The sequence below is a fragment of the Lissotriton vulgaris genome, chromosome 2_1 (genome assembly GCF_964263255.1).
Source record: "Lissotriton vulgaris chromosome 2_1, aLisVul1.2, whole genome shotgun sequence".
Classification (NCBI taxonomy): Eukaryota; Metazoa; Chordata; class Amphibia; order Caudata; family Salamandridae; genus Lissotriton; species Lissotriton vulgaris.
Window position 1 is genome coordinate 1,407,608,618 of NC_141687.1, and position 25,404 is coordinate 1,407,634,021.

General features: G+C 45.8%; 1 protein-coding gene across 1 annotated transcript in view; it reads left to right on the top strand.

Annotated features, from left to right (window-relative positions):
• The window catches only part of LOC147732664 (uncharacterized), a 188,278-nt gene that overhangs the window by 81,070 nt on the left and 81,804 nt on the right, over window positions 1-25,404 (top strand). Inside the window, exons 8-9 of the mRNA XM_086954300.1 lie at window positions 4,374-4,622; window positions 12,130-12,327. Coding sequence (XP_086810426.1) covers window positions 4,374-4,622; window positions 12,130-12,327 — 447 coding nt within the window. The remainder of the gene's footprint in view (window positions 1-4,373; window positions 4,623-12,129; window positions 12,328-25,404) is intronic.

The window sequence follows — 25,404 nt, forward strand, 5'->3', positions numbered from 1 at the left end:
CTGACGGAGATCCTGAGTGGATGGAGTTGATGACCTTGCGTGTCTCGTCGTCGTTGACGTTGGACCAGGAGGTCAAGCAGTTGGTGCTGGTGGTGTTCGCACGGGAGGTGGAGTCTGTTGTAGTCGGGGCGGTCATGGTGTTGAAGCTGTTGTGGATGTCAGCTATCTTGCGGTGGAAGAAGGTGGCCAGTGAGTCGCACAGTTCTTGTGAGGGTGGTATGTCGTTGGCGCTGGGGTTGGAGAGTTCCTTTACGATGCTGAAGAGCTCTTTGCTGTTGTGTGTGTTGTTATCCAGGCGGTCTTTGAAGGGGGATCTCTTGGCTAGTCTGATGAGGTGGTGATGTCTGCGGGTGGCGTCCTTGTGGGCTACGTGGCTGTCCGGTGTGTGTTCGTGGAGCCATTTCTTCTCCAGATTCCGGCATGCACGTTTGGAGGTCTGGAGCTCGTTGGTGAACCAGGTGGCTGTCTTGCTGGGGTGGTTGTTGGAGGTTTTTCTTTAGCGGGGCGAGTGTGTTGGCGAAGTAGTCAATTCACTGTCTGAGGTTGCGGGCTTTGGCGTCTGGGTTGGTGGGGTCGGTGGGTGGGTTCTGGGCGAGGGTGATGATTAGCTGGTCTTCGGTGACTTTGCTTAAGCAGCGGGGAGGCAGCTGTTGGGTGCGGTGGTGCGTGGTTGTTTTTTGAAGGTGAAATGGATGCAGCGGAGGTCGGTCCAGTGGAGTTCGGTGGTGTGGTTGAAGGCGACGTGGGTGCTTGTGGAGAAGATGGGGTCCAGCGTGTGGCCGGCGGCGTGGGTGGGTGCGGTGACGAGTTATCTGAGGCCGAGGTTGGCGATCAGGGTGGCAGAGTTGGTGTTATTGTTGTTCTCGAGGTGGAAGTTCAGGTCCCAAGGAGGATGTAGTCCTTGGAGGCGAGTGCGTGAGTGCTGGCAAGGTCAGCGATGGAGTCGCTGAACTGAGCCTCGGGTCCGAGGGGTCTGTAGATGAGTGTTCCTCTGAGGGTGGTGTTGGGGTCCGTGTGGATCCAGAAGTGCAGGTGTTCGGCGGTGTTGAGGGTGTCGTCTGCGTGGGTGGTGACCTTGAGGGTGGACTTGTGGACGATGGCTATTCCTCTTCCAATTCCATTGGCATGATCCCTGCGGGTGATCTTGTAGCCGTCCGAGATGGCTATGGCGATATCGGGCGCCGACGAGTCGTTCGACCAGGGCTCAGTCAGAAAGGCGACGTCTAGGGCAGAGGTGTCGAGCAGATACCAGAGCTCGACGGAGTGTTTGCGTGCAGAGCGGGTGTTGAGGAGTAAGCAGCGGAGGTGGTTGGGTCCAGTTCTTGGAGGTTTGGTGGCTCTGTTGCAGGTGAAGCTGCAGGTGCGGCAGGAGAAGGGTCCGTGGGTCCGTTTCGGGGCGTCCTGGAAGCAGATGTAGTTTCGGCCGGCGTTGAATGCATGGAGGGTGCTGGCGTCGTAGCGGTGTCTGGTGTTGTGGCATTCGCAGGAGCCAGGGGTTCTGGAGCTGGGCGCGGTCCAGGTGCCGACGGGCACAGACGGGCTTGCCTTCGGCACGCCAGAGGCGCGGCCGCACAGCATCTGGTATATATGGGGAGGTGGGAGGGAGGAGCAGCTGGGAGGCGGGAGCAGCGAGTTGGCAGGGGCCTGAGCACAAGAGGGGAAAAAGGGTGGTAAAGAAGGCAAAAGGGCACAGAGGGGGGAAAAGAACGAGTGCCACAGAGCACAAAAACGGGGCACACAGGCAAAAGGGGCACAAAAGAGGGGGGAAACGAGTGGCACAGAGCACAAAAACGGGGCACACAGGCAAAAGGGGCACAAAGAGGGGGAAACAAGTGGCACAGAGCACAAAAACGAGGCACACAGGCAAAAGGGGCACAAGGGGGAAAAAACGAGTGGCGCAGAGCACAAAATGTGCTCGGTGAGGTCACAGAGAGGGGGAGCAGTGGCAAAGAAGCCAAGGACAATTACAAGCAAGTCGGCGGCGGCAGCAGGGGCACACAATCGGAGCTGTGTGGAGAGGGAGCGACCTACCAGGAGGGTCAGGGGTCGCTCCAAAGTAGTTTGCTGGCTGGGTTTTATGACTTTTTTTATGACCTTTGGTGCGAATGGAAGCAGGGATATGGGCCTGATATTTTTCAGGTCCCTCGGGTCTGCAGAGGGTTTTTACAGGAGGGAGTTGATTTCCACGTGTTTCCACTCATCAGGGAAGGTCGTGGTCTCGAAGGAACAGTTGATCGTCCGACGTAGTTCAGGTGCGAAGGCCAAGGTGGCTCTGTGGAAGATGTGATGTGGGCAGTGGTCTGAGGGTGCTCTGGAGTAGATGTTTTTAATTGTCTTCAGGGTATCGTCAGTGGGGTCCATTTGAGCAGGGTCTGTTAGGTGGCGTCGTGTGGAGGGGGAGCTGGAGCAGTGCAGGAGTTTTAGTTTTCAAAGTTGTTGTAGATCCTCTTGATCTTCTGGTGGAAGAAGGTGCTGAGTCTTTTGCAGAGGTCTTGGGAGGATGGGATGTCTGTTGTTTAGCTGCAGGGTTTGGCAAATTCCTTGATGGCGGAGAAGAGTTCTTTGGTGTTGTGAGAGTTTGTGAGGATTCTGTCTTGGAGGGATTTCTTCCTTGTGGATTTGATGAGAGGGTGTTGTGCAGTGGTGGCTACTTTGTAGGCAGCGCGTGTTTCCGGGGTTTTGTTGCTCCTCCATATTTTTTTGAGTTGTCTGCAGGAGCGTCTGGATTCTTGGAGTGCAAGAGTAAACAGGCTTGCTTTCTTGATGTGACTTCCTCTCATTTACTTGTGGGGCGAGTATATTGGTGTAGTTCGTGATCCAGCAGTGGAGGTTGCGTGCTGCGGTGTTTGCGTCTGGCAGAGTCGGTGGTGGGGTGCTGATGAGGGCAGAGGTGAGCAGGTCTGCGGCGGCTTTGTTCCAGCTTCTGCTGTCAGTCGGCAGTGGGCGTGCTTGTGTATGGTGTTTTTTTTTAAGGAGGCGTGGATGCAGTGGTGTTCTGTACAGAGGAGTTCTGTGGTGTGGCTGTAAGAGATGTTGTTTCCTTCAGTGAAGACAGGGTTGAGTGTGTGTCCCACTGTGTGCGTGGGGGCAGTGACTAGTTCCTTCAGACAATATGAATAGTGTAAAAAAGATAAATGACAGTGGTGATACAAGGCATTGCATTTAATGGTAATAGTGCACTTAATTCATTTCAGTGGAACACACTTCAATTTCAAGGCGGTACACCTAGAAGTGTTCAATCTATTTTTCTGGTGCTCTGATTAGCCTAGGAAATGCTACAATTGCTCATTCCACAGTGTGCAGATTCTGTAATTTCATATGTGAAAACATTTTATAAAACCCCTTAATTTGGGGGTGAACTAGAAGACATTCCTTTTGCATCTAAAGCTGCTGTCCATTAATCTCTTGATTTGGCCGTCCACTTGGGCCTTCAAATAATTTCCGATTTTTTGCAGTTTTCTACATTACTCTTTCTCTGAGAGTCTTCATGGCATTGACTCTGTACCTCTCCATTTTTAAATTCTCTCATACAACATTTAACTTTCAACTGATTAAGAACTCAGTTATTGAGTGGATTCATTTATTAAATAGATTGCATTTTTTGTAATTTGGGTGTATTAGGAGGTGCCCAAAAGATGGGGTTTCATTGCCTCGTGAAATTGAGTATTAGCACCGTCTCGGATCCGGTGAATGAGGGCTTTCAAATTGAAGTAACGTTTTGGGGCTACTAAAATTTTGAGGCACACTGCGCCCACAAGGCGTAGGTGTACTCTTTCATTTTTCTCTACCCTATAAATGTCATTGTTCATGCTCTATGTAGTAGTAAAGTTTTAGGTTAGGAATAGATCTGCAGATAAATGTTGAACACCTATTAATTTACAATTGTGTGGGTGTTTACTAACTTTTGGCTGGTTGCAACTCCTAGGACACCCCTACCCTTCCCTAGTCATAGAAATACTTTAAAAGACAAGCTGCAGTGCTGGTAGTTTGTCCAAACGTTAATCAAGGTCTGAGTCAAAAGCCAATAGTGACTCATGCAGAATTTATACTCATTTTATACAATCCAGTCCAAGTACCTTCAATTAAATACAAGGTTACAACTAGTAAGGGAGATATTCGCATTGTGGCGCCCCGTACTGAGATATGAAATTCATATGCTGTAATTGGAGTGCGAATGACGCCATCTTGCATCCCTCCACTGTTGATTAATTAATACTTTTAACGGGCTAGTAGTGAAAACCTGCTACAGTGAAATGTAGTGGAAACATCTGGGATGCAAGTTGTACCTGTAACACATTATTAGTAGGGGGAGCACTAAAGAGTATTATAATACATGATAATCATTTCCCTTGTATTTCTTTGTTGTTGTCAAGCGTCACGATTTGCCTGAAGATGTGCTGAAGAATACTAATAATTTGCAGCAGTGGATCACAACAGAGGAGGTGGCACGGGCAGTGGCTCAAAGAACCGAGGAAAAGCAAATACATATGGTGGCAGCATTCCTGCAAAAATGTCAAGCAGAGTCTTCATCAAAGGAAAACTCTGTAGAGGCATCGTTGGCAGAGCCCAAGACTATTGGGCAACAGATAAATATGGAACTTCGAGTTGAAACAGAAGAAATGGTAAATAGTATATATTTATTTATAATTCACTTGGAGGATTTCTAGTTTGGATCAAACAAAAATCTCCTCTCCATAGCACCCTTAGGCCGTGATCATGAGTTGCCAGACACATGGGGGCGCCGCGGTCTCTCTACCACCCTATTAGGAGTCGGGCGGTCAGACCGCCACAACCCCTCTTCAGCCCCCAGGGAATCACTGTTCCCTGGCGGTGTTACGGTGGTCAGGAGGTCGCAATATGCTTGTGGGACTGGAGGACTGGAGAGAGTTTCCTCTGTGCCGGCGGTGTCTTGGAGGTTCCTCCTCCATGAACACCAAGGCAGAGAGGAGACAAACTGTGCCCTGCAGGGCCCCCTGTGCCTCCTCCGCAAGGTGAGGAAAACAGGGGGGCCCAACATATGCCCCCTGTGTGCATATGCCCCAGTTCCTGCACATCATGGACTTTTCAGTTCATGCCGTTCAGGGACTGTTTTTGGTGTTCCCATTGCATTGCCCATTTTTAGAGGCACCACCTTGGGAACGCCAAAGGCCAGCCTGCCATACAGGAGGAAACTCCTAATCTGGCGGTTTGTCTGACCACGGCTTTGTTGGTGAGGCGTCAGGGCAGACCAAGCACTGCACTGCCAAAGTCATATTCAGACATTTAATGTCTCTTTTCTCTACATTAGACAAATGTCAAAGGAACTTGTTTGAAGCATTTTCTCTTGCTTGTAGAGCAGGGTCGTCACATGGGGAATGCTTCTGGGGCTCTTTGTCCAGGGCCCAGCACGTTTCAGTGCCCAAGTCTCCTCTTAGGCCATGTTTTAAAATGATAAAACAGCAGACCTTGTCTGTTTCTTCTTGGTACATCTAATTCAACAACACTACCAGGTGGCACAAAACACTGTGTTTTTTCTTTCATAAATATACAACTTAATAAGGAGTTCAGCGGCCGCTAATCTGTTATGGCCGAGGAGCGTGTCCCACCTGCTGCAAGCGGGGCAGGCAGACACATTAATAAAATGGCAATAAATACCATTTTATTTTGGTTGCTGGCTCGTGCTGGTAAATCGCGGAGGCAGGGGGCTGATGTCAGAGTGGCCGACTGCCTACAACCGGCAAATCTAATTTACGCACTTCAGCCTGCACAATCCCTGGGCTGAGAAACAGCAGAGGGATTGCAGCCACAGGCCCCCAGCTGCAACATGGACGCTGGGTCAGCCTGCTCCAACCAATCCTGAGCAGCTCCAGGATTGGTTGGAATCAGGTTGCAAAAGGGAGGAAGTCCTTCCCTTTCCTGCTGCCTTCTGGAGTCAGCGCTGAGGAGAGAGACACCGAACATGGCTCAGTGCAACATATATGGTGAGTTTTTTGTGCATCACGCCACACCATATGTTCATGTTGCCAGCTGCCACTGAAGGATAGGTGCACCTGGGATCAGAAACCAAAGAGGCCCCACAAAATGCTTGGTCCCTGACAGCACAAAAGCTAATAAAAGACCTGCTGTGCAGTAGTACAGTACACCCTGAGTTTACCCTGAGGTGGCGTTCTTGTTCCATACACGGGCAATTGAAGAATGATCTTGCTTCCTAGATAAACCATTTTAGTTTGTGCTCCTGAATCTCAAACAATAGACATTTTATAACCTGCAGTGTGTTCATTTTACGCTTGTCGCATTTTGAACATAAAAGCTCTTAGTATAATTAAAACTTTCTTATTCAATCCTGGCACATAATTAATAAAACTCGTAGCAAAAGTGTCACAGGAGTTAATTATAACATAGATAATTTAGTTTTAGGATAATTTAGATCGTAATCTCCACAGTTTGCGCAATCTCTTGTCATGTCTACTGAACTGTCTATCCAGTAAACTAACCCACATTGAGCACAGAAATAACTAATTTTGGTAGAACATTAACCGACTAAATCGCTCCTACCAATGAAATACAAAAAAGAAACACAATACCAGTAATTGGCAAGGAAAATACAACATCAACAACATGGCATCATTAATAACAACTTGCTTACCTTAGCATTCCTAAAAGGTTTGGAAATACAGCCCAAGAACTGCATGTTCCGCAAAATACTTAATAACATACCGCAGTAAGATCATAAATCTAAAAGCCCATTAAGTCTGTGGTGGATAAAGAAGGAAAGAGTTTAATATCTATTGGAAACATGTTTTATAGTATCCTATAAATGCACCCTGGGGAATTTGAAACCGCGGTGAGAAAATGGCCAGTATTTGCAATAAGTTAGAATGAGCATATCATATCTTTATTTCTACTGTAATTGAAACGCACAAGAATGCTTACTGCCTACATGGGGAAGGTTGCAAAGTTTTACACGTTGAGGATGAAGGCGACTAAATGAAAATCCCATCTCAGCTTGAAACGTGTACAAGTTCACGAGAAAAAATTAGGGCATGCCGACAATACCCTGTGTGTTTGGAATATGTGTATTGCCACGCAGGTACCCCTAACATAATATGGGCGCTCAAATGCATGATCAGTGCCTGAGGTAATAATAGAGCAAGATGCAGGTCCGCAGCCAGCGCCCAAGTAATGGACGTCAATTCACCAAAATTAAAGGCACAGTGGAAATGGCATCACGTGACCTTTGACCCACCTCGATACCATCACACGAAGTGATGCCAAATCATTTTAGCTCTAATGACTTCGCAGGAAGTGATATTGCTAAAAGTTTGGAAAAAACACAAGTTTAACAAATTAGAAAGAAAGTTACTAAATCAGAAAAATGTAGTTTAGTTAGCACATATTCATAACTTTAGCATATGTAAAGTGGTCCTTGTTTTTCTTCAGACATTGACAGACCCGTCAATTTCGGTTACTGTAGGGTCCTTTTTAAAACTAAAGTCCTGTTTGACTTTGACTAGCACCCATATATTATGAAGGGTGCTGCTGTGATGTGCCACAACACAGTTAGTTCTCAGTGGCAACTGGTGAACTTTTTAAGACATGGGGTATAAATACATGGAAGGTGCGTGTAGCAGCAGAATATTCGCAGAAACTGTAAAGAAAAAAAGAATGTGGTATCTTAGGAAACAAGCATTTGCAATGTTATAGGTCTTGCATTTACGAGAGTTTGAGCTATTGGCATTGTAAATGACAATGCCTTTTATTTATGTGTTGTTTTTACTTTGCCAATAGCTTAAACGCTCGCAAAAGCGAGACCGATTGCATTGCAAATGCCAGCGCCGTGCTATAAAAACAACAAAAATGTTATGAGAAAACGAGCAGGCAGACAAAGCTATGTGAGAAAATAGTGCCATGGGGCTGTAATTAAAGCCATACGAGTAACAATACACATAACAGGGGAGGTTACAAAGTGAGACGAGCCGGGGAGGGACTACTAAGCCTATTGACCAATGAACAGCCACAGTTTACAGTGGACAATGACACAGCCAATGAAAAATATGAAAAATATGGGCAGAGAGTGGGCGGAGCTTCAAGTCCCTACCTGAATGCAGCATGCCTCGCGGAGCAGCACTGGTGCTGCCCAGGCTCGACCTAAAAATTACAGTTGCTAAATAAGTATGGCAGACCTTTCTGTTGATGATAAGCAACATGCACAAAGTAATATTTTTCAAATGTGCACAGTTTATTTTCGGGATTTGCTGAAGCAAGAGGGCCAGTTTGTGTGTTAAGTGTAATCACCTTCATGCTCACCTAACTTTGGTATACATGGGTATGACTCGCATCCCTCACACAGAAAGGAACTATAAACTCAACCCTGCAAAGCACAGGGGGCATGAACATTCCCAAATGGCATTTCACATATTGTAGATTGTCCTATTTAGTTTCTTTTTTGTTAAATGTAGCATCTAAAAAACATCACTTTTTCAGTGAAACTGTTGCAATCTGAAATGTTAGTCAAATTGAAGTGAGCCAATACTACAGTGTTAGGGTGAATTGTATTGAAATGAATGCTCAATATGTTGGCCAGTCACTTCTCAGCGACATTATCTGTTATATTATAATTAAAAACATTCATTTTGCTGAACCCCCCTCTAATGAATGGTAGAGTAGGTCATGAAAAATATCTAACTTGTTCCCTGTAGGTTATGAACAGTGGTTTTGCATTGACCAGAGGTCAAACTACAGTGCTACCTTATCTTAAATACATATATTATGCTGCAAAATCAGTTTCCTTTTTTGGTAGGTGTCATAGCTATCAAGTGACCTCATACCATGTGTGACACCAGCCAGCGAGGGCAGACTGCTTGTCCTAACACTACTTTGGATTCAGGGATCTCTAGTTTTGCTTTTGCCATTTAAGGTAGTATTCCCACTCCCAGCATGCAGGTGCTGCGGCTTAAAAGGCAGATATGCTTGTGGGAGTCACAACAACCTCAGGAAACACACAAATGTGAGTATACGTTTATAACATGTCATACTATGCACAGAACACGCACACTATGCTATGTTTTTTTTTGTTTGCATGTGCCAGGAGCTTTATGAACAAAAGCAAGCAAACACAGATTTCTGCATAACTTGCGTGCACTGAAACATTCTGCTTAGTATTGAAATCTACTGCTTCAATCTGACATTACATCATGTTTGTGATGAAAGTGAAACAGTTTTGCATATTTTTCAATTTATTACAGTTTGATAATGCAGGGGTGGGTAAAGGGTAAAATTCAGCAAATATCAATGTTCTCTGTCCACCAGTACAGACACACACTTAATAAACAGTTAATGGGAGGTCCTTCATTTCTGGTAAGACTTTACAATTTAAGCACTACACTGCTTAAAATATTAAAGTGTCCCCACACACCAGTTGAAAAACCTCTAACTTTTCTTCACCTGAAATTTCAAAGAGTGGAAAAGAACAGATAATGCATGTTACCTTTTTATTTTGAGTGTCTTTTTTCTTGGCAACAGTTTTGGATTTGCTTAGCTGAGCTATTTTTCCTTCCTAGAAGGTTCCCTTTGAAAACACCAGGACATAGATCTCCAGCCCAATAGCCTTCTGTTTTGACCAGCCGAGTCCCATTTCCCTGAGCACATCAACAGTGAGTGCATAGAAATGCCAAATATACAAACCCCTGAGAGCAAGATCAGCATGAACAGGAAAGTCCCAACCACAACGAATCTGTAGGTTACTGCCTCCATGCAGAGCAACAGTCTCCTGAGACCCAAAAGGAGAGGTGATGCATAAGCACTGTCGAATGTAAACCCAGAGCCCTGTTTACCTTCTGATCATATCTTATGTTATCTTATTTTAATTTATAACGTGCATGAATCACCCTGGAAGGGGCATTTCAGCGCGAAGACCAGGATAACAGGCAGAAAATAACATAGTTAGAATAGGCAAGTCTTAAGCAATTTCCTGTTTTGAAAATGATCCTTGCAGATTCGAATTTGAAGAGCCAGTTTCTTCCAATAAAACGGGTCTAGGAAAACCACAACGTGTGTCATAGTGATGCCTTATAGTCTCTGAGGCCAGGAGGCCAGGGGTCACAAGGGGAGCACCAGTGGTCCTAAGGAGAAGTCACAGACCTCAGTTTTAAACCTTAGTGACCCCTAAATAACGTCCATGGACACAGGGGTATGGAGGCAGTGCACATTCTGATCTTTACCTGCTGCCTGGTGTGGGTACTGGGAAGACAATTGGGGTGAAGGGTAATGAGATGTCCTGGATATGCTGGGACTGGCCTGTTTTTCTCTTCAGCTGGCCTAGCGAATTACAGTAAATTTAGCATAGTTCCCAGATTTCAGAGAGAGTTGACTGAGCTCACAGGAAGGCCAGTTTTTATGTGTTCCAGTGCTGGATTAGGTAATAACCACTACCAGAAAGTAGTTTCGTTAGCGCAGATGATAATCTGTTTAAAAGTTGCATTTAATTCCCGGTATTGCCTGAGGGGCAGATTTACAATAACTGGCGCATCCCCAGGGATGCGCCAGTTACTGTGCGCCCCAGCTCCGCCACCCATGGTGCGCCGCATTTACAATGCGGCGCACCATGGGGCAAAAACGGCACAGATACTTGACGCATCTGTGCCGTAAAGGCGGCGCAATGCTGGAGTTGCGTCGCAAGCGTGACGCAGCTCCAGCAATGCTCTGGGGGGGCCATATCTGTCCAATGCTGCGTCAAGCCATAAGCCTGCTTCAAGCAGGCGCAGGGTTTTGACGCAGCATTTGCCTAAAAGTGCCTGCGTGAAATCTTGTAGATTTCACGCAGGCACTTTTGCGAGGCGCACCTGCCCCGGAACGCATACCGTGCGCCGGAACGCCCACATGTGGCGCAGGGATTTACAACGTGACGCCTCTGCCTAGATGCTTCACATTGTAAATGGGTCACAGGGATGCGCCACATTTACGCCGCCGTTGCGTGACGCAACGGCGGCTTAAACGTGGCGCGAGTCTGACATAAATCTGCCCCTTAATGTTTTTCTATGAAGGTGAGTGCTGTCATTTGAGTCATTCTGTATCCCAGGTCGATGCAAAATTGTTATCCCACTTCTACTTTTTGTAAAAAGTCTAGGGGGCATATTACCAAGCATAAGCGATAATTATCGCTATGCTTGGTTAGCGGCAATAATTTTATCGCCGTGCTTCGCCGATTTTTATCGCTTAGGAGCCTTGCTATTATCAAGGTTTATCTCCTAAGTGATAAAAATCGTCCGAAATGCATGAATATCGCTGAAAAGTCAGCGATATTCATGCATTACCGAGCTAATGCTCTTAGCCATGTAATCCACCTACCATTGGATAACATGGCTAAGAACTGCTCACGGCAGGCGTTAGCTTTTGGAGATATTCGTGCTTAGCGCGAATATTTCCAAAAGTTGGTAATCGGAGATAGCGATGTTAGCGACTGTTTTCAGTCGCTAACATCTTGGCACGCCCACTTTGCATGTCATTAGCGATAATTATTGCTGACACGCAAAGTGGGCCCCTAAATGCCCGCTATCACCTACAAGCTGTCGCTAACTGGGGTTAGCGACAGCTTGGTAATAGGGCGATGAAATTATCGGCGCATTAGCTGGAAAAAGTCCAGCTAATGCTGCGATGATGCCCCTTGGTAATATGCCCCTAGGTTTTTTGTTGTCTAAATCGGATGAACCTGTATTTTTTCCTTCCCCAATTCCCAGCCGGAGCCTGCCCAAGCCTTACATAGACACTTTTCTGTATTTTGAGCAGGATCAGGATATGAACTCCTTGGGCAGACATTGGGCAGACATTAGCAAGATGTCTGCAATAACAGCCTCAATCTAAAACTGGGACAATAATGCACCCCAACAGTCTCTTCCTGGACTACAGGGAGTATGGCTGAGAACTGGTTCAGTCTTGATTAATCAGAACATCTGGTCCCTCCTTGGAGTATGATTGTTTCTTTCTTGCAAACATACATTTCACATTTACTTCAATCACGATGTGCATTTATGCACACCGTCAATAAAAACAGGCACCTTTAAGTTGTATGTCTTGGTATGTTTGTACTTTGTCCACAGTCCCAAAACCAAGTTATGAAATTGAATCTGATTGTTTGCATATTTTTTTCCACAGCTGCAAATTAATGAAAAGAAAATATTCCAAGAGGTTGGAAAGCATGGGCAACAATCTCAGACTGCCCATTTGATCTATGGCCTCCTCTCTCAGAGACACTTCCGACAAACAGTACTGCTGCTACAAGATGGATTCCAGTGTAAAAAGCAGAGCACCAAGAAGAGCGACCAAGACGTGGCATGGGATGAGCATGTTCTGGTTGTGTATAATTTTTTTTTTTGCTCAAGTATCATTTTCATTGCTTCCAAACTGTAGCCATCACAAGTCGTAAATGAATTATTTCTTCGATATAAAAACATAAATGAGTGAGTTCCAAAAAAACTCTAGTAGAATAAAACGATTTTCACATAAAAAATGTCTTGGTTAAAATGTCAAGAATACATTGTTTCTTAAAAATAACATTTCGATTCTTAAAAAATTGTTTACTACAAAAAGGCATCAGAGATTGAAAAACAGGCAATTTCTGAAAAGAATAAGTCCAATCTTTGCGCAACTTGTTGATTTTTAAGATTAAAAATATGTGCGACATACTTGAATCTATTTGCCAAAGAAATATGGATTAGAACATCTAAATGCATCTGATAAACATTTTCGAAATTTGATTTTAAAGCTTTCACATTTTGGCCCTTTTCCCATTCACCTACCAAGGCAATACATTTTATTGCATATGAAAGAGCGTTCATGGAAATTAATGGAAAACTTGGATTTGGTGTGTGGATAATTTCAGCAAGTGCCTTAATTTACTACCCTCAGAAACATGCTCATGTATCTTTGGATATATTTCTGCAATGAGGAGTAGAAGATACATGGGCCGGTTCTTCCAATTTAACACTGGTCAATCGACCTTGATAGAAGCCTGAGAGGAAAAGGGGTTAGCGAACAATTCTTAAGGTACAGTGTGACCATTAAGACCACACAGTAAAAGTATGAGTCACTAACTTCAAGTTAAAAGGTTTATAATAAACTCAAAGTCAGACTAATATAAATCAATCTCAAGAACATACTATAGGTAATGAGTCATGTATAGCATGAAGCCACACAATCAGAGATGACACGAGAGGTCCATACCTCCCAAGTCTAAACGGAATCTAGCCAAACCCAAGATGGGTTCACTAATTAAAATACACAAGGAACATTTGAGAAATATGACCTCTTACACATCATAGTTATTTTCCAGTTTCCAAGAAAGAACATGCCACCTTGAACACTTCCATATTCCCTTCTCCGCCTCCAAGGCATCCTTGTATTCCTCCCTTCATCCGATAGTACCAACTAGTAACACTCCATTTGTTCTTCATTAAAATTATTTGACTTTGACAGTTCTTCCACCCCTTACTATCTCTGAAATACGATGTGCCTCTTACTAACTAACAAATGCCTTTGATCTGCACCTGCAGAGGAGAAAAACATGCAGGAAATAGCTTTTACGTTAGAGTTAAATGCCTCGCCTGTAGGCTTAAGGCCCACAATCACGCTAAAGTAACAGTTTTCATAAAGTGCATATTAATTCTACAACCTACATATACTCCAGTAAATTATTCTGTACTCTTATAAGTGGTACAGTAAACTAATACACATATTATTAAACTAAAACGACAACTGGTCACAATTTATATGGAAAAGACACAATTTATAAAGAAAGCATGGAACACATATATGATTCATTCTCACTAATCCCTTGTGAATGCACTGCATTAAGCACATTTTAGCGCATTACCTTACAATATAAACCTATAGAAGATTAATATCATCAATGCAGATATCTCTGAAAAAGAAAAATGTTAATATGCACCTACACACACATATCTCTATAATAGTATTATTGCATCACACAAGTAAATAAGGCCAAAGGTAAGTATATATGGCCGAGCCAAACGTAAAAGGATGGAGGCAGATTTATGCTACTCCAATAATAACAATAATGTCTACAATCAATGTCTATAAATTGATAGCATGACTGTTATTAATTTACTACTTAGCATTTGGTAAGATGAAATATCCCTGTTCATTGCAAACAGAAAATGTTTAACAACAGAGCTGGTCTAGAAATAACCTTTTTGAATCTTGTACATTTCAAAATACAATCATTTTGCTTTGGAGGAAAGTCCCTTAAAAGCAAACTCCAGAAGATATATTACTGACATGGGCACACAGCCCTTTTCGCTCATATGTACTATCATGTAGGGCATACCCTGTCCACACCGGAGATCTCTGGGCAAATACCAATGTGTTGGTTCCAGAGCATGAGCTAACTCACAGAGTTAGCGCATGCTTGGAGAAAGAGTAGCAGTGAAATACAGAGCCGCTTATACCGATGCTCTCAGTGTCTTTAGAAGAGGACCATGACCCATGAAGGGACCCTGAATCTTCAGTTCCACGCAGTGACAGCACTTTGTGCTAGACATTGCCCCATACCGACCTACCACTCTCCATTGTGACAAGTGTATGTTAGCTTCAATTCCAAAGGAAAATATGGCACACCATTGTTCATGTGTAAAGGTTGAAAATATATATACATATTTTTCCTGCATGAGAGGAATATGCAGTTAACTGTTATCAGTAGCACTACCCTTTGATATGGATTTCTATGACACTTTATCAGAATAAGATCTGCTTTTAATTATTATAGTAAAATAGATAGGGTCTCAGAATATTTATTTATTACATACCATGTCCCTTGGTAATTGATGAGTGTCACACATGCTTTGCCCTGGGCCATATGTACTTTGTTTTATTGGCTTCATGTCAGCAGGACGTTTCCAGTCCTTGGCTTCATTCAAGAAAGCAGTGCATTCTGGATTTTCAGTAATGGCTCGTGGTTTGACCAATTAAATATTATAATAATATAATACTATGCAACGGTACTAAAAGTAAAGTCGTGCACTAGATACAGGAAATTCTATTACTTTTAAATCTATATGTTCATTATACTGATATGATCAATCCAAATGTCATGGTATTATTATTTGAAAGAACGCCTGTTCCCATCAGTGATTCATCATAACTACAAATATAAAACTTTGCAAGCACGATTTGTTCTCCTGTATTTGGAGAATTGGTCATTTCAAAGGGCTTTAGCTCCTGTTGCAGGATTCACTTGGTCTAAATGGATAGTCTCAATCAAGAGATTTCCATATAGATGGTATGTTCCACACACTGAGATGGATTATGTGATTTTTATTGCATTGTAAAGAAACAGGCCTTTTCGCAGGTTTTTCCTCCACTTTTTTCCCCATTTGGATTATTAGATGCTGGTATTTCGAACCTGAAAGTGCACTAAGGCCTTCTAACCAGACCCAGTGGCAATGTTCTGACCTATTACAAAAGTTATGTCGAGCTGGATGGCCTCAATTGGCAAGTACTGACTTACTTATAAATGCCTAGTATATGGTACCCAGGGCATGCAAGACAGAATGTCCACGTTTGTTCCACCCTGATTGTGACAAAAGGGCTACTGCCTGACACTGCAGACTGGAAGAGAAGTGTGCCCATTCATAGTTCCACATTGCCATTAAAAGTCTCCCCTAAGGAATGCCTATAGAGTTCTGTGGCAGGGAGCTGTATATTATTAAATAAGACACAAAGGTTTATATATGTCTTATTAGCAAAACCCTTAAAGTTGTCATTTTACTGAGGAAAGTTAGTAGCCCCATTGGCTAACACCGGGTTACTGGCCGACATTCCAGCCTGGCTAACTTTTGAATGGTCCAGTGGTAAGCATGGGCGGAAAATCCGTTCCACTCGCGGATTTTGCGGATTTTCGGTAAATCCGCAATCCGCGAGATTTGCGAATTTCCCGCAAAATCCGCAAATCCGCGAGCAGCGGATTTTATGGCTTGCTCGCACTGTTCGCGTGAGTTCGCGGCTTCCCAGTTCAACTTCGCGCCCCGCGAATAAGCGCTAAATTGCAGAAATACAATCTTAGCAAAACTGAAACTACTTACCAGGTTCAAAAGTTCAAGCTCATCATTAGTAGCCATTTCCTGTAGTGCTTCCTGAGGGGCCCCTCCAGAGTTCAGTTGCCTACTTGCAACTATTATGTGACCCTGCTCTGACCCTCAGATTAGTTACACAAAGGTCCTGAATTACAGCTAAGGCAGACAAGCAGGAGCCAGGCTGGAAGTTCAAATCCAGTGACACATTAATCAGCCCCTAATTCATTATTGTCAGTTGGGGCAGGGCAGGTGTTGTAACTAATTTTGCAACAATGAAAGCACTTAGCAAGTGCAAAAGATCACTAATCAGGAAGCACTAAGGAAGCAGGTGCCAGCTAAAAAAATATTCTGTGACACATTAATCAGCCCCAAATTAATTCAGGTCACTTGAGGCAGGGAAGGTGTGCTTTGCTTTGCCACAATATTGTACACTGGACAACCAGAGGGTGCTGTGATGAAACAGAGGGTGGCATGGGTGGGCCAGAGGGTGGCATGAGTAGTCAGAGAGTGGCAGTGGTGACAGAGAGTGGCAGTGATGAAGAAGAGTGTCCCAAACAGGCTGGACACGTAGAAACAACAAGTTCGCAAAACTTGCGACCCGACAGGTAAGTTTGCGTTTGCGAAATTGTACAAAACCCTCGCGAACTGGCAGAAACCCGCGCGAACACACAAAAAAAAATCCGCAAATTCGCGAGAATTCGCGGATTTTGCGGATTGCGAGTTCGCAAATCCGCAAAATTCGCGAACGCGAGATTCGCAAAATTCGCCCATGCTTATCCAGTGGCTCTACACATTCCCAGGCCAAAAGGCAGCTTTCTGCCCTCCTGGGGATATGTGTGAATAACTTGTAGGTTCAGGAACAAAGGCAGTTGCCACAGAGTGAGGTGTGAGCTCCTCTTCCAGGAAGAATGCTATGGGTGTTAGCCCAAAAGGCGAGCTTCAAAGGAGAAGTCACCTTTGAAGGTCTGCCTGTGACAAAACCCCCAAGCAGGATGCTTTTTGTTCCTGTAGACAGGTTGTAAACAGGGTTAGAGAGGGAAAATCATGTCCACAAACTGGTTTTCCCTTGGGCGTGTAGGCCTTAGGTAGCCACACCTCTGGGGTGGGCCACCAAGCTCCTCGCAGTCGAGAGAAGGTTTAGACATTTTGAGTGTGGCAAATATATTAAAGTCTGGGAAAGTTTAAAGAAAGGACCAAAGAAGAACAGCCTTGCCGCACTATGCACTATAAGCTAGTAAAGTTTGGACTGTGCCTGCGGCTACTAATCCAGAGGAAAGTTGATTCCCATCTCCAGATCGAAACAGTGACTCCAGTGAAGTGGATAATCACCTGAAACCAGCTCCAGGGTCACAAGAGTTGAAGAAGTTGAAATTGATAAGTTGGTAGCCACTGCAGATGTTTTGCCCCTACCAATTGCTAGGCGCAAAAAAAGACAAGCCCAAGATAGGCAAAAGTTGGATCTATCTCTGCCAGACCCGAGACTTCTAGCAGAGTTGGATTTATTGTACTCAAGAAACACTAGCCTCCACCTAAGGATTTCACCCCACCCACGCTGCAAGGAGACCAATAGCCTGGCATCAGTTGTTCCACTACTGCAATGTAGAGAACTTCGAGGGACCTGGATTGCTATGGCCAAAGTCGCCCCACATCATCCATGGACTGAGGGACCGACAGAAAGACACCCCCGTCGACTGCACCTCATTGGGAGCATCCTCTGAGCATCTTTTGCCTGTATCCTCAGCATTTGGACCTAATTGTTATAGTCTATGGCGGTTGTCATGTAAAGTTTGGAGCTTGCCTTAAAAGCTCCCTGACAGCAGTCCTAAGCATCCTCTCTGATCCCCTAAATCTCCATCCTGTTGGATTTGGTCACCCAAGATAGGCCAGAGTTGGAGAACTAACTCTTTCAAACTTTTCAAAAATTTACAAACTTTTTGTTGACCAATATTTGTTTGCAGTTACAGTTAAAAGTATTCATATCTTCAAAAACCTGTATCTCCAGAACACTCTGATGGATTTTAATCATCAAGCTCACTGAAAATGTATAAACATACGCTCTATTTTTATAAAATGTTGTTGTGTCTCTTTCTTATTGTGTGACTTTCTTATTTTGTTGTTTAATGCTGTTAATTGCTGTACACTAAGTACCTTTATCAAGCCTTGCTGCTCGAAGCCACAGCTACTCAAGTTTAAGCAAAGATGAAAAAAATGAGCCTGACTGCACCCAAGACAGATTTTGTGTAGGTATTACACGATAAGGCCCTACAGCCATATCATATAATGCAGCCAAATCCTCACACTTCTCAGAAATGAAGACCAGCCGCTGCCCGAGGAGGGAGTTCCGTGGGGCAGAGAGGTGGGGTGGGGTGGGGTGGGGGAGGGGCAGGGTGGGTGGTGCAAAAAAATGGAATATGGATAATTGGAGGTAAGTAAACAATTTATTAAATAAAATGAATTTAGTATCGCACCCTGCATAGCAAAATGCACATTGCAATGCCTATGATTTATAGGTTTTCTGATTTTACTATAAAATAGAATTAAGTGTGTTATACCTGGCATCCTTAGCGTGGTTTACCCCCACACTTTTTTGCCTTCAACCATCATTTTTACTGACTTTGTTTAGCTGGCTTCAGGACTCTGCACACTTTACCACTGCTAACCAGTACTAAAGTGCTAGTGCTCTCTCCTGAAAACATGGTAGAATTGGTTTATATCCAATTGGCATATCTAATACATGTGAAAGTCCCTAGTAAAGTGGCATTGCCTGTACCCTGGGCATGTGAATTGAGTCCTACTAGTGGGCCTGAAGCACCGCTATTACCACCCAGTACCATGTTAAATATGCTGCAGGCCTTCCATTGCAGCCTGTGTGTGCAGTTTAAAATGGCCATTTTGATCTGGCAAAAATAAACCTTTTCCCAGGTCCAAACCTTCCTTCTTAATACATATAAGTCCCCACTAATGTAGGTCCTGGACATCCCAGAGAGCAGGGCACATTGTATTTAAAATGTAGGACAAGTAATTTTAAGTTTTACATGTCCTGATAATGAAAAACTCTTAAATTAGTTTTTTACTACTGTAAAGCCTACCTCTTTAATAGGATAACATTGGAGTTACCTTATGGCACGTAATAAGCTGTAATTTTAAAATGGGAACAGATAACACGTTCATATTTGGTATATTTAAGATTGTAAATAAAAATCCTAACTTAAGCTGAGGTCGGATTTTTTATTACAATATTGAAAGTGCCACTTAGTATTAGTACTTTTCTACCTTAGCCATTTACTGCCTGCAGGCTGTCTCAGGGGCACAGGAGTGGGTGTAGTTGACAGGATGGCTTTGTGTATTCCTCCTTTATAGCCACACACAATAGAAAGGTTAGATGTGTCTCGATGAACCATCACTGCAGGATGGGAGGGATGATTCTGAAAATGCCACTTTTTAAAAGTTGGCTTTTTCCTGCCTTAGGGCCTTATAATGACTTTGATAGTCTGGGAGCGGGCTGAAAACTGCCGCCCCGATCCAAGACAGCCAAAGACATTAAAGACTACCCGCTAAAGTATGATTTATTTTGACTCTGGTGGGCGGTTCGTTGGCGGTCCCACTGCGGTACCTTTGAAAAAGTCTGTCAAATCCATGACCTGTAGGAACTGGAGATGCATGCACACAGGGGGTACAACATGTGCCCCCCCTGCATGCACCCCATGGTGCAGAGGCAACTAGTTTCCTCACCGCCACTCTTTTCATGGCGGTCACACGGGTTCCAATTGGCGCAATGGAGGCAATGCGTTGGAACAAAGAGTTGCATCACAAAAAACTCACTTCCAAGTGTCCAGGACTGGATTGGCCCCACTTGGCAGGGCAGAACTCACAGTTGACAGAGTACAAATGGCGTTGCAGGGTTGTAGGAAGTCCTTGATGTCCCAGAGACTTCAGAACAGGAGGCAATCCATTATGCCTTTGGAGTCCCTCGGTATTCAAGTGAGGTGGGTCCTGCCCTTTTTCTCAGTAGAGCAGAAAAGCAGTGCATCCAGAACAGCAGTCCAGCAGAGTAGAAGTCCCTGTAGCAGCACAGCACTCCTTTCTTCTGGCGGAGTTCTTCACAGGTCCAGTAGTGTCTGATTTGGTGGGGTCAAAGACCCAGTACTTGTACCCAGTTGCGCCTTTAAAGTGGGGGTGACTTGAAAGTAGCATATTTGAAGCCCACAGAAGCCTTTTCTTCCCAGCCCTTTCTCCAGACTAGCTTTAGGGGGGAATCAGCCCTTTGTGTGGAGACAGTTACTGCCCATTCAGGTGCAAGTATCAGCTCCTCCCTCCCTTCCTGCCGAACAGCCATCAGAATGGGGATGGTACACACCTACCCTTCATGTGTTTGTGGCTGACTAGAGGGAATGTAGAAAGATTACCTGTCACCTACCCCAGATGTGTATCAGAGACAGGCTGCAGGCACATAGAACTGTAGAAGTAGAGAAATGTCCACTTTCTTAAAGCGGCATTTCTAAAATAGTAATGTTAAATTTGTCTTTACCATTAAAGAGAATTTGTCATTCCCATTGCAGAGATATAAAATATGGCACAACGCCTGCTTTCTAATCAGGAATTATAGCTTAAAGTATATTAAGGAATTCCCAGTATTAACCTATGAGAGGAGTAGGCCTCACAGTAGTAAAACACAAATTTAGGTGTTTTTCATAACCATGACATGCAAAACTTAAAAGTACATGTCCTACCTTTTACTTAAATAACATCCTGCCCTGTGGGCTATCTAGGGCCTACCTTAGGGGTAACATATATGCTGCCTCAGCGGTCTTGCCAACTTGTCTGCCCTGAGCCTCCGGTTGCTGAATGTTAGAACTGGCTATTTCTGGTAGGCTAAGGCTGACGCCAAAGCCAGGCAGCAACCACCAATCTAGTCAGGGCAAGGAAGTCACACGCCAAGATAACCCCTGCTCACCCCCTTGGTAGCTTGGCACGAGCAGTCTAGGCTAAACTCGGAGGCAATGTGTAAAGCATTTGCGTCAGCGCACAATAGCAACCACATACTAGGTACACCACAAAAGAGACTCCACACAAGGTTATTATAAAAATAACGTTTGTATTGTAAAAACACATATCAGATAAACATCACACAAGTACATTGTGCCCATTGGCACGGCAACATTCATAAGGGATTATTTACAAGACAGGGCCACATAGGCCACTGTCATAATCAGCACCTTTAGAAATAGCACTTAGAAATTAGAATAAGTATATAAAATCACTGTAGCACAAAGTAACAGTTATGAATCACATCCAGTAACTACTGGGAACAGGTAAGTACACACTACGCAACCCTAAACACCTTAGGAGCATGTCACGCAGGTAACCAGGACCTCACTAGGACCACCGGTACTAGAAAGAACAACCACCTAAGGATAAAATCCACTTAGGGGTATAAATCAGAACACATTACCCATGATGCATGAATATACATTCAGAGGAGTGGTAAAGAAAGAAAACACATGATGTATAGACCTACACATTCAGCGGTGTTAAGGACAGAGCACATGATGCAATCAAAATACATTCAGGGGTGCAGCGCAAGAAGACACATGATGACTAAACATTCAGAGGTGCAGCACATGAAAAGAAAGACACATAATGCATAAAACATTCAGAGGTGTCAAGAGTAATACCATAGCGCAAATATCACATGAGGCCTAAAAACCTTCAGAAGTGCAGGAATAACACATGATGCAAGAGATCACATTCAGAGGTGCAATAACCATATGATTGCGCACAAACTCACATAAGCCACCACCTGTGGCAGTCCCTAGGCCAAGGGCCTTGTTGGGGCTCAGACGCCCTGAGTCTCAATGTCAGGGTGTCAGTCTCAAAGTACAAAAAGCCTAAACGTGGCAGATGCCCACTAAGTGCTGGGCACCTGGAGAACAACAGAACTGCGCCAGGGCCCTCACTGGCCCTTAGGCACCAACTGCGCCACTGCTGAAGCCACACAGGCTCTGGGCATAGCACTTGCCCCAGACGTTGGAGCCACAGTGGCTCTAAAGCAACATGCCAAACGTTGGAGCCACACCGGCTCTTAAAGCAATGGTGCCCCCATGAGCCTCACCAGACTCTAACACGTTGGGGCGACCCACTGTCAACTGGGGCCACCCTTGAAGCCCTCGTGGCTTCACACTGACAACAGGCGCGCTCTCGCGCCACTGGGGGGGGCGGACACCGACAACGTGTCCCGGCGCCCCTCCTCTCTTCTGACCCACTCTGCCCCTTCGGTGGAGCCTCAAGGCTCTGGTTTAACGTTGGGGCGACCCACTGCCAACCGGGGCCGCCCAAGCACCCACTCTGCCTCACCGGCCTGGAACCCCCTCGAGCCCCCTCCTGGAGCAGAAGCAGCACTGTCCCCTGCACGCCCGCACTCACCGGTACCTTGGGAGGCGGCGTCGGCTCTTCTCTGCGGGGCTCTCGGGCGGCGGCGGCGGCTCCTGGATACAGCAGGGCTCCCTCGCATCACGGGAGCCCTGTCAGCCGCTCACTTCTTCACTTGGGGCTCCCTCAGCACACGGGAGCCCCAGCAGCGGCCGCCATCTTCTCCCTGCCTCTTCCCTCGTGCCCCGGCCTCAGGGGCTGCCCAGCCAATCGCGTCGCGGCTTCTGCGAGGGGGCTCGGCTCTCTCACCCAATCGGAGCGCGGCGGGCTCGATCTTCACCGCGGACAACGGCAACTTCTGGGCGTCTTCAGGCCCCCGGGCAGCGGCAATCACGGCGTGGGCAGCCGAAGTTAGATAAAATTAAGAATAAGCGAGGTGGGCACTCGTAAATAATTAAGTACATACGGCCAAGAATCCTCAGCGCGTCCAGCGCTATAAGCAAGCAGGAAGGCGCTCCTAAGCGCTAGAAAGTCCAGCGAAAGCGCTCTCAAGCGCTTGGGGGAAATGAAGCGCTCCAAAGCGCTAGACAGCAGGCAGAGCGCTCCCAGGCGCTCAAGGCGAAGCACAGCGCCTCAGGCGCTAGAAACCAACTCCAGCGCTCTCCACAGGAAAAGGCAGCTTCTCCATGCTGCCATGGCCCCAGAGCTTCCCCAGGGGCAAAGCCAAGTCCCCCCTTCAGCCCAGGCAGGGCAGAAGGGTCCCCCAGGAGTCCAGGAATCCAGGCATCCAGGGGTTGGGCAGCGCCCACCCCTGGTAGATCCAAGTCAGCCACAAGAGCAAGAACAAGAACAACTTGGAAGGAGACACAGCCCCTTCTTATACACAGAAATGCCTTTGAAGTACTTCGTGCAAGGGACCCTGAGTACAGGAATGTTTCTGGGTTTCGTCTTCCTGACAGCTTCAGGGCCAGAGGTGACAGTGGGCCGTCAGGATGGAGAGCCAGCAGGGTGGGCAGCAGGCACGGCCCGGCACCACCAGACGCTCTTTCCTCCCATCCCTGACAGCAGAGGGGCCGTTCATCTACGGCTGACTCAGACCCCCTCCTCTGGGGCCTTGCAGACCCTGCAGACCCTGTCCTACTCAAACCAGATAGTCCATCCACCAGCAGGTCCAGGCACTCCTGGGCCAGGCTCACCAGCCAATCACACGCCAGACCCAACTTACACAAATATACCAACTTCCAAAAGTAGTACTTCTAGACTAGACACAGTCATGCCGCATACATCATTTTGCAGCATTCATTTTCACGAGTTCACACATATCAAACTCGACCCTGCACTCCCCACGCATCAGGAATCTACCATGGGTATACATATTCCCCATTCATTCCTATGGGAGGGCAGGCCACTCACCACACCTATACAGAGAGCTCAAGCACTTTACACTGCACCACAGTGAAAAAGTGCGGAGGCCTAAAATCACCAACACCAGGTTCCAGAAAGAGGCTAGGAAAAAGCAAAAAGTCTAGGGGTGAACCTGCCTAATGGACCGGGTCCTACACTGAAGAAGCGAGGTGAGTGCCCTACCACCTACCCCAACCCATACGCGAGGCAAAATGGTGGCCCCCAATGTGTCCCAGCTCACCTACAGGGCAGGGCGCCCAGGGACGCCAGGGGTGTTCTTTGTTGCCGTTCTTAACAACTGATGGGCACCCCATCCCTGAAAAGCTCCGCCGCTCCTGACACACTCCATATGGAACAGGGTCCAAGGATGCCTGACCCCATCATGGCCGAAAATGATGACTTCTCCCCCCCTGCTGAACTTTGACTTACTCTGCCCGTTCAGGACTGCGACTACCCTTATGCGAACATCTGCAATTCTTTCTTTTTTCCCCGCTCTACTCCTCTCCACTTGTCTGCTACTGACCTCTGCCCTCACCTTGTCCTGGCCCTAGTCCCCACCCTGCTTACCTGTGAATTTTCCCTTGTCATTTGAGATCTAGCTATTTTGCCTGATGCCCAATGGAGCCGCCTGGTTTAGCTATAGGGGAGAAAGGTCGGGGATTCCCTCCTTGGACGTCACCTACCCAGTCGGTCTTTAGCCAGACTTCCTTTCATCTCTCCTGTCATCTCTTCCCGCATCCTCCCTCAATCTATGTCTCTCCTCTCTCAATGTTTTGAGACTGAACTATTTTGTCTGATGCCCGCTGGAGCTACCTGGCTTAGCTATAGGGGAGATGGGCCGTGGACTCCCTCCTTGGTCGTCACCTACCCAGTCGGCCTTTAGACAGACTTCTTTTCATCTCTCCTTGTTGTATATCCCCTTTCCTCCCTTTTCTCACCCTCCCCTCTACACTCCATTATTTTGCCCTCCATGTTCTTTTAATGTTTCCCTTGAGACCTAGCTATTTGGACATAGCCCAGTAGAGTTACCTGATAGCTATAGAGGAGATGGGTTTTTGGACTCCCCCTCGACCGTCACCTACCCAGCCGGACATTGGGCAGACCTTCCTTCGTCTTTCTGCTGTATCTCCCCCCCACCCCTTTACCCTTACCCCCTTCCCCTCTACACTCCACTTATCTCATTCTCTTTGCTCACGTAATTGTTTTTCCAGCAACTGTTGTAAATTGAAACTGATGTAATCTTGTAATTTTGTTTAACCTCATGTAAAGCGCTCTGAAACCTCTGGGTCTAGCCAGCGCTATATAAAACTCTTTAAATAAAATAAATAAAAGGGGAGTCTAGGGCTTGGTAAAGAGTTTAAATGGCAAGTCAAATTGGCAGTAAAACTGCCCTCACAGGGTCGGCAGTGGCCTGAGACATGTTTGAAAGGGCTACTTGTGTGGGTGGCACAATCAGTGCTGCAAACCCACTAGCAGAATTTAATTTACAGACCCGGGCACAGATTGTGGATAAAGCAATGCAACCATGTTTAGAGTAGAGATCACATGCACTTTAGTACTGGTTAGC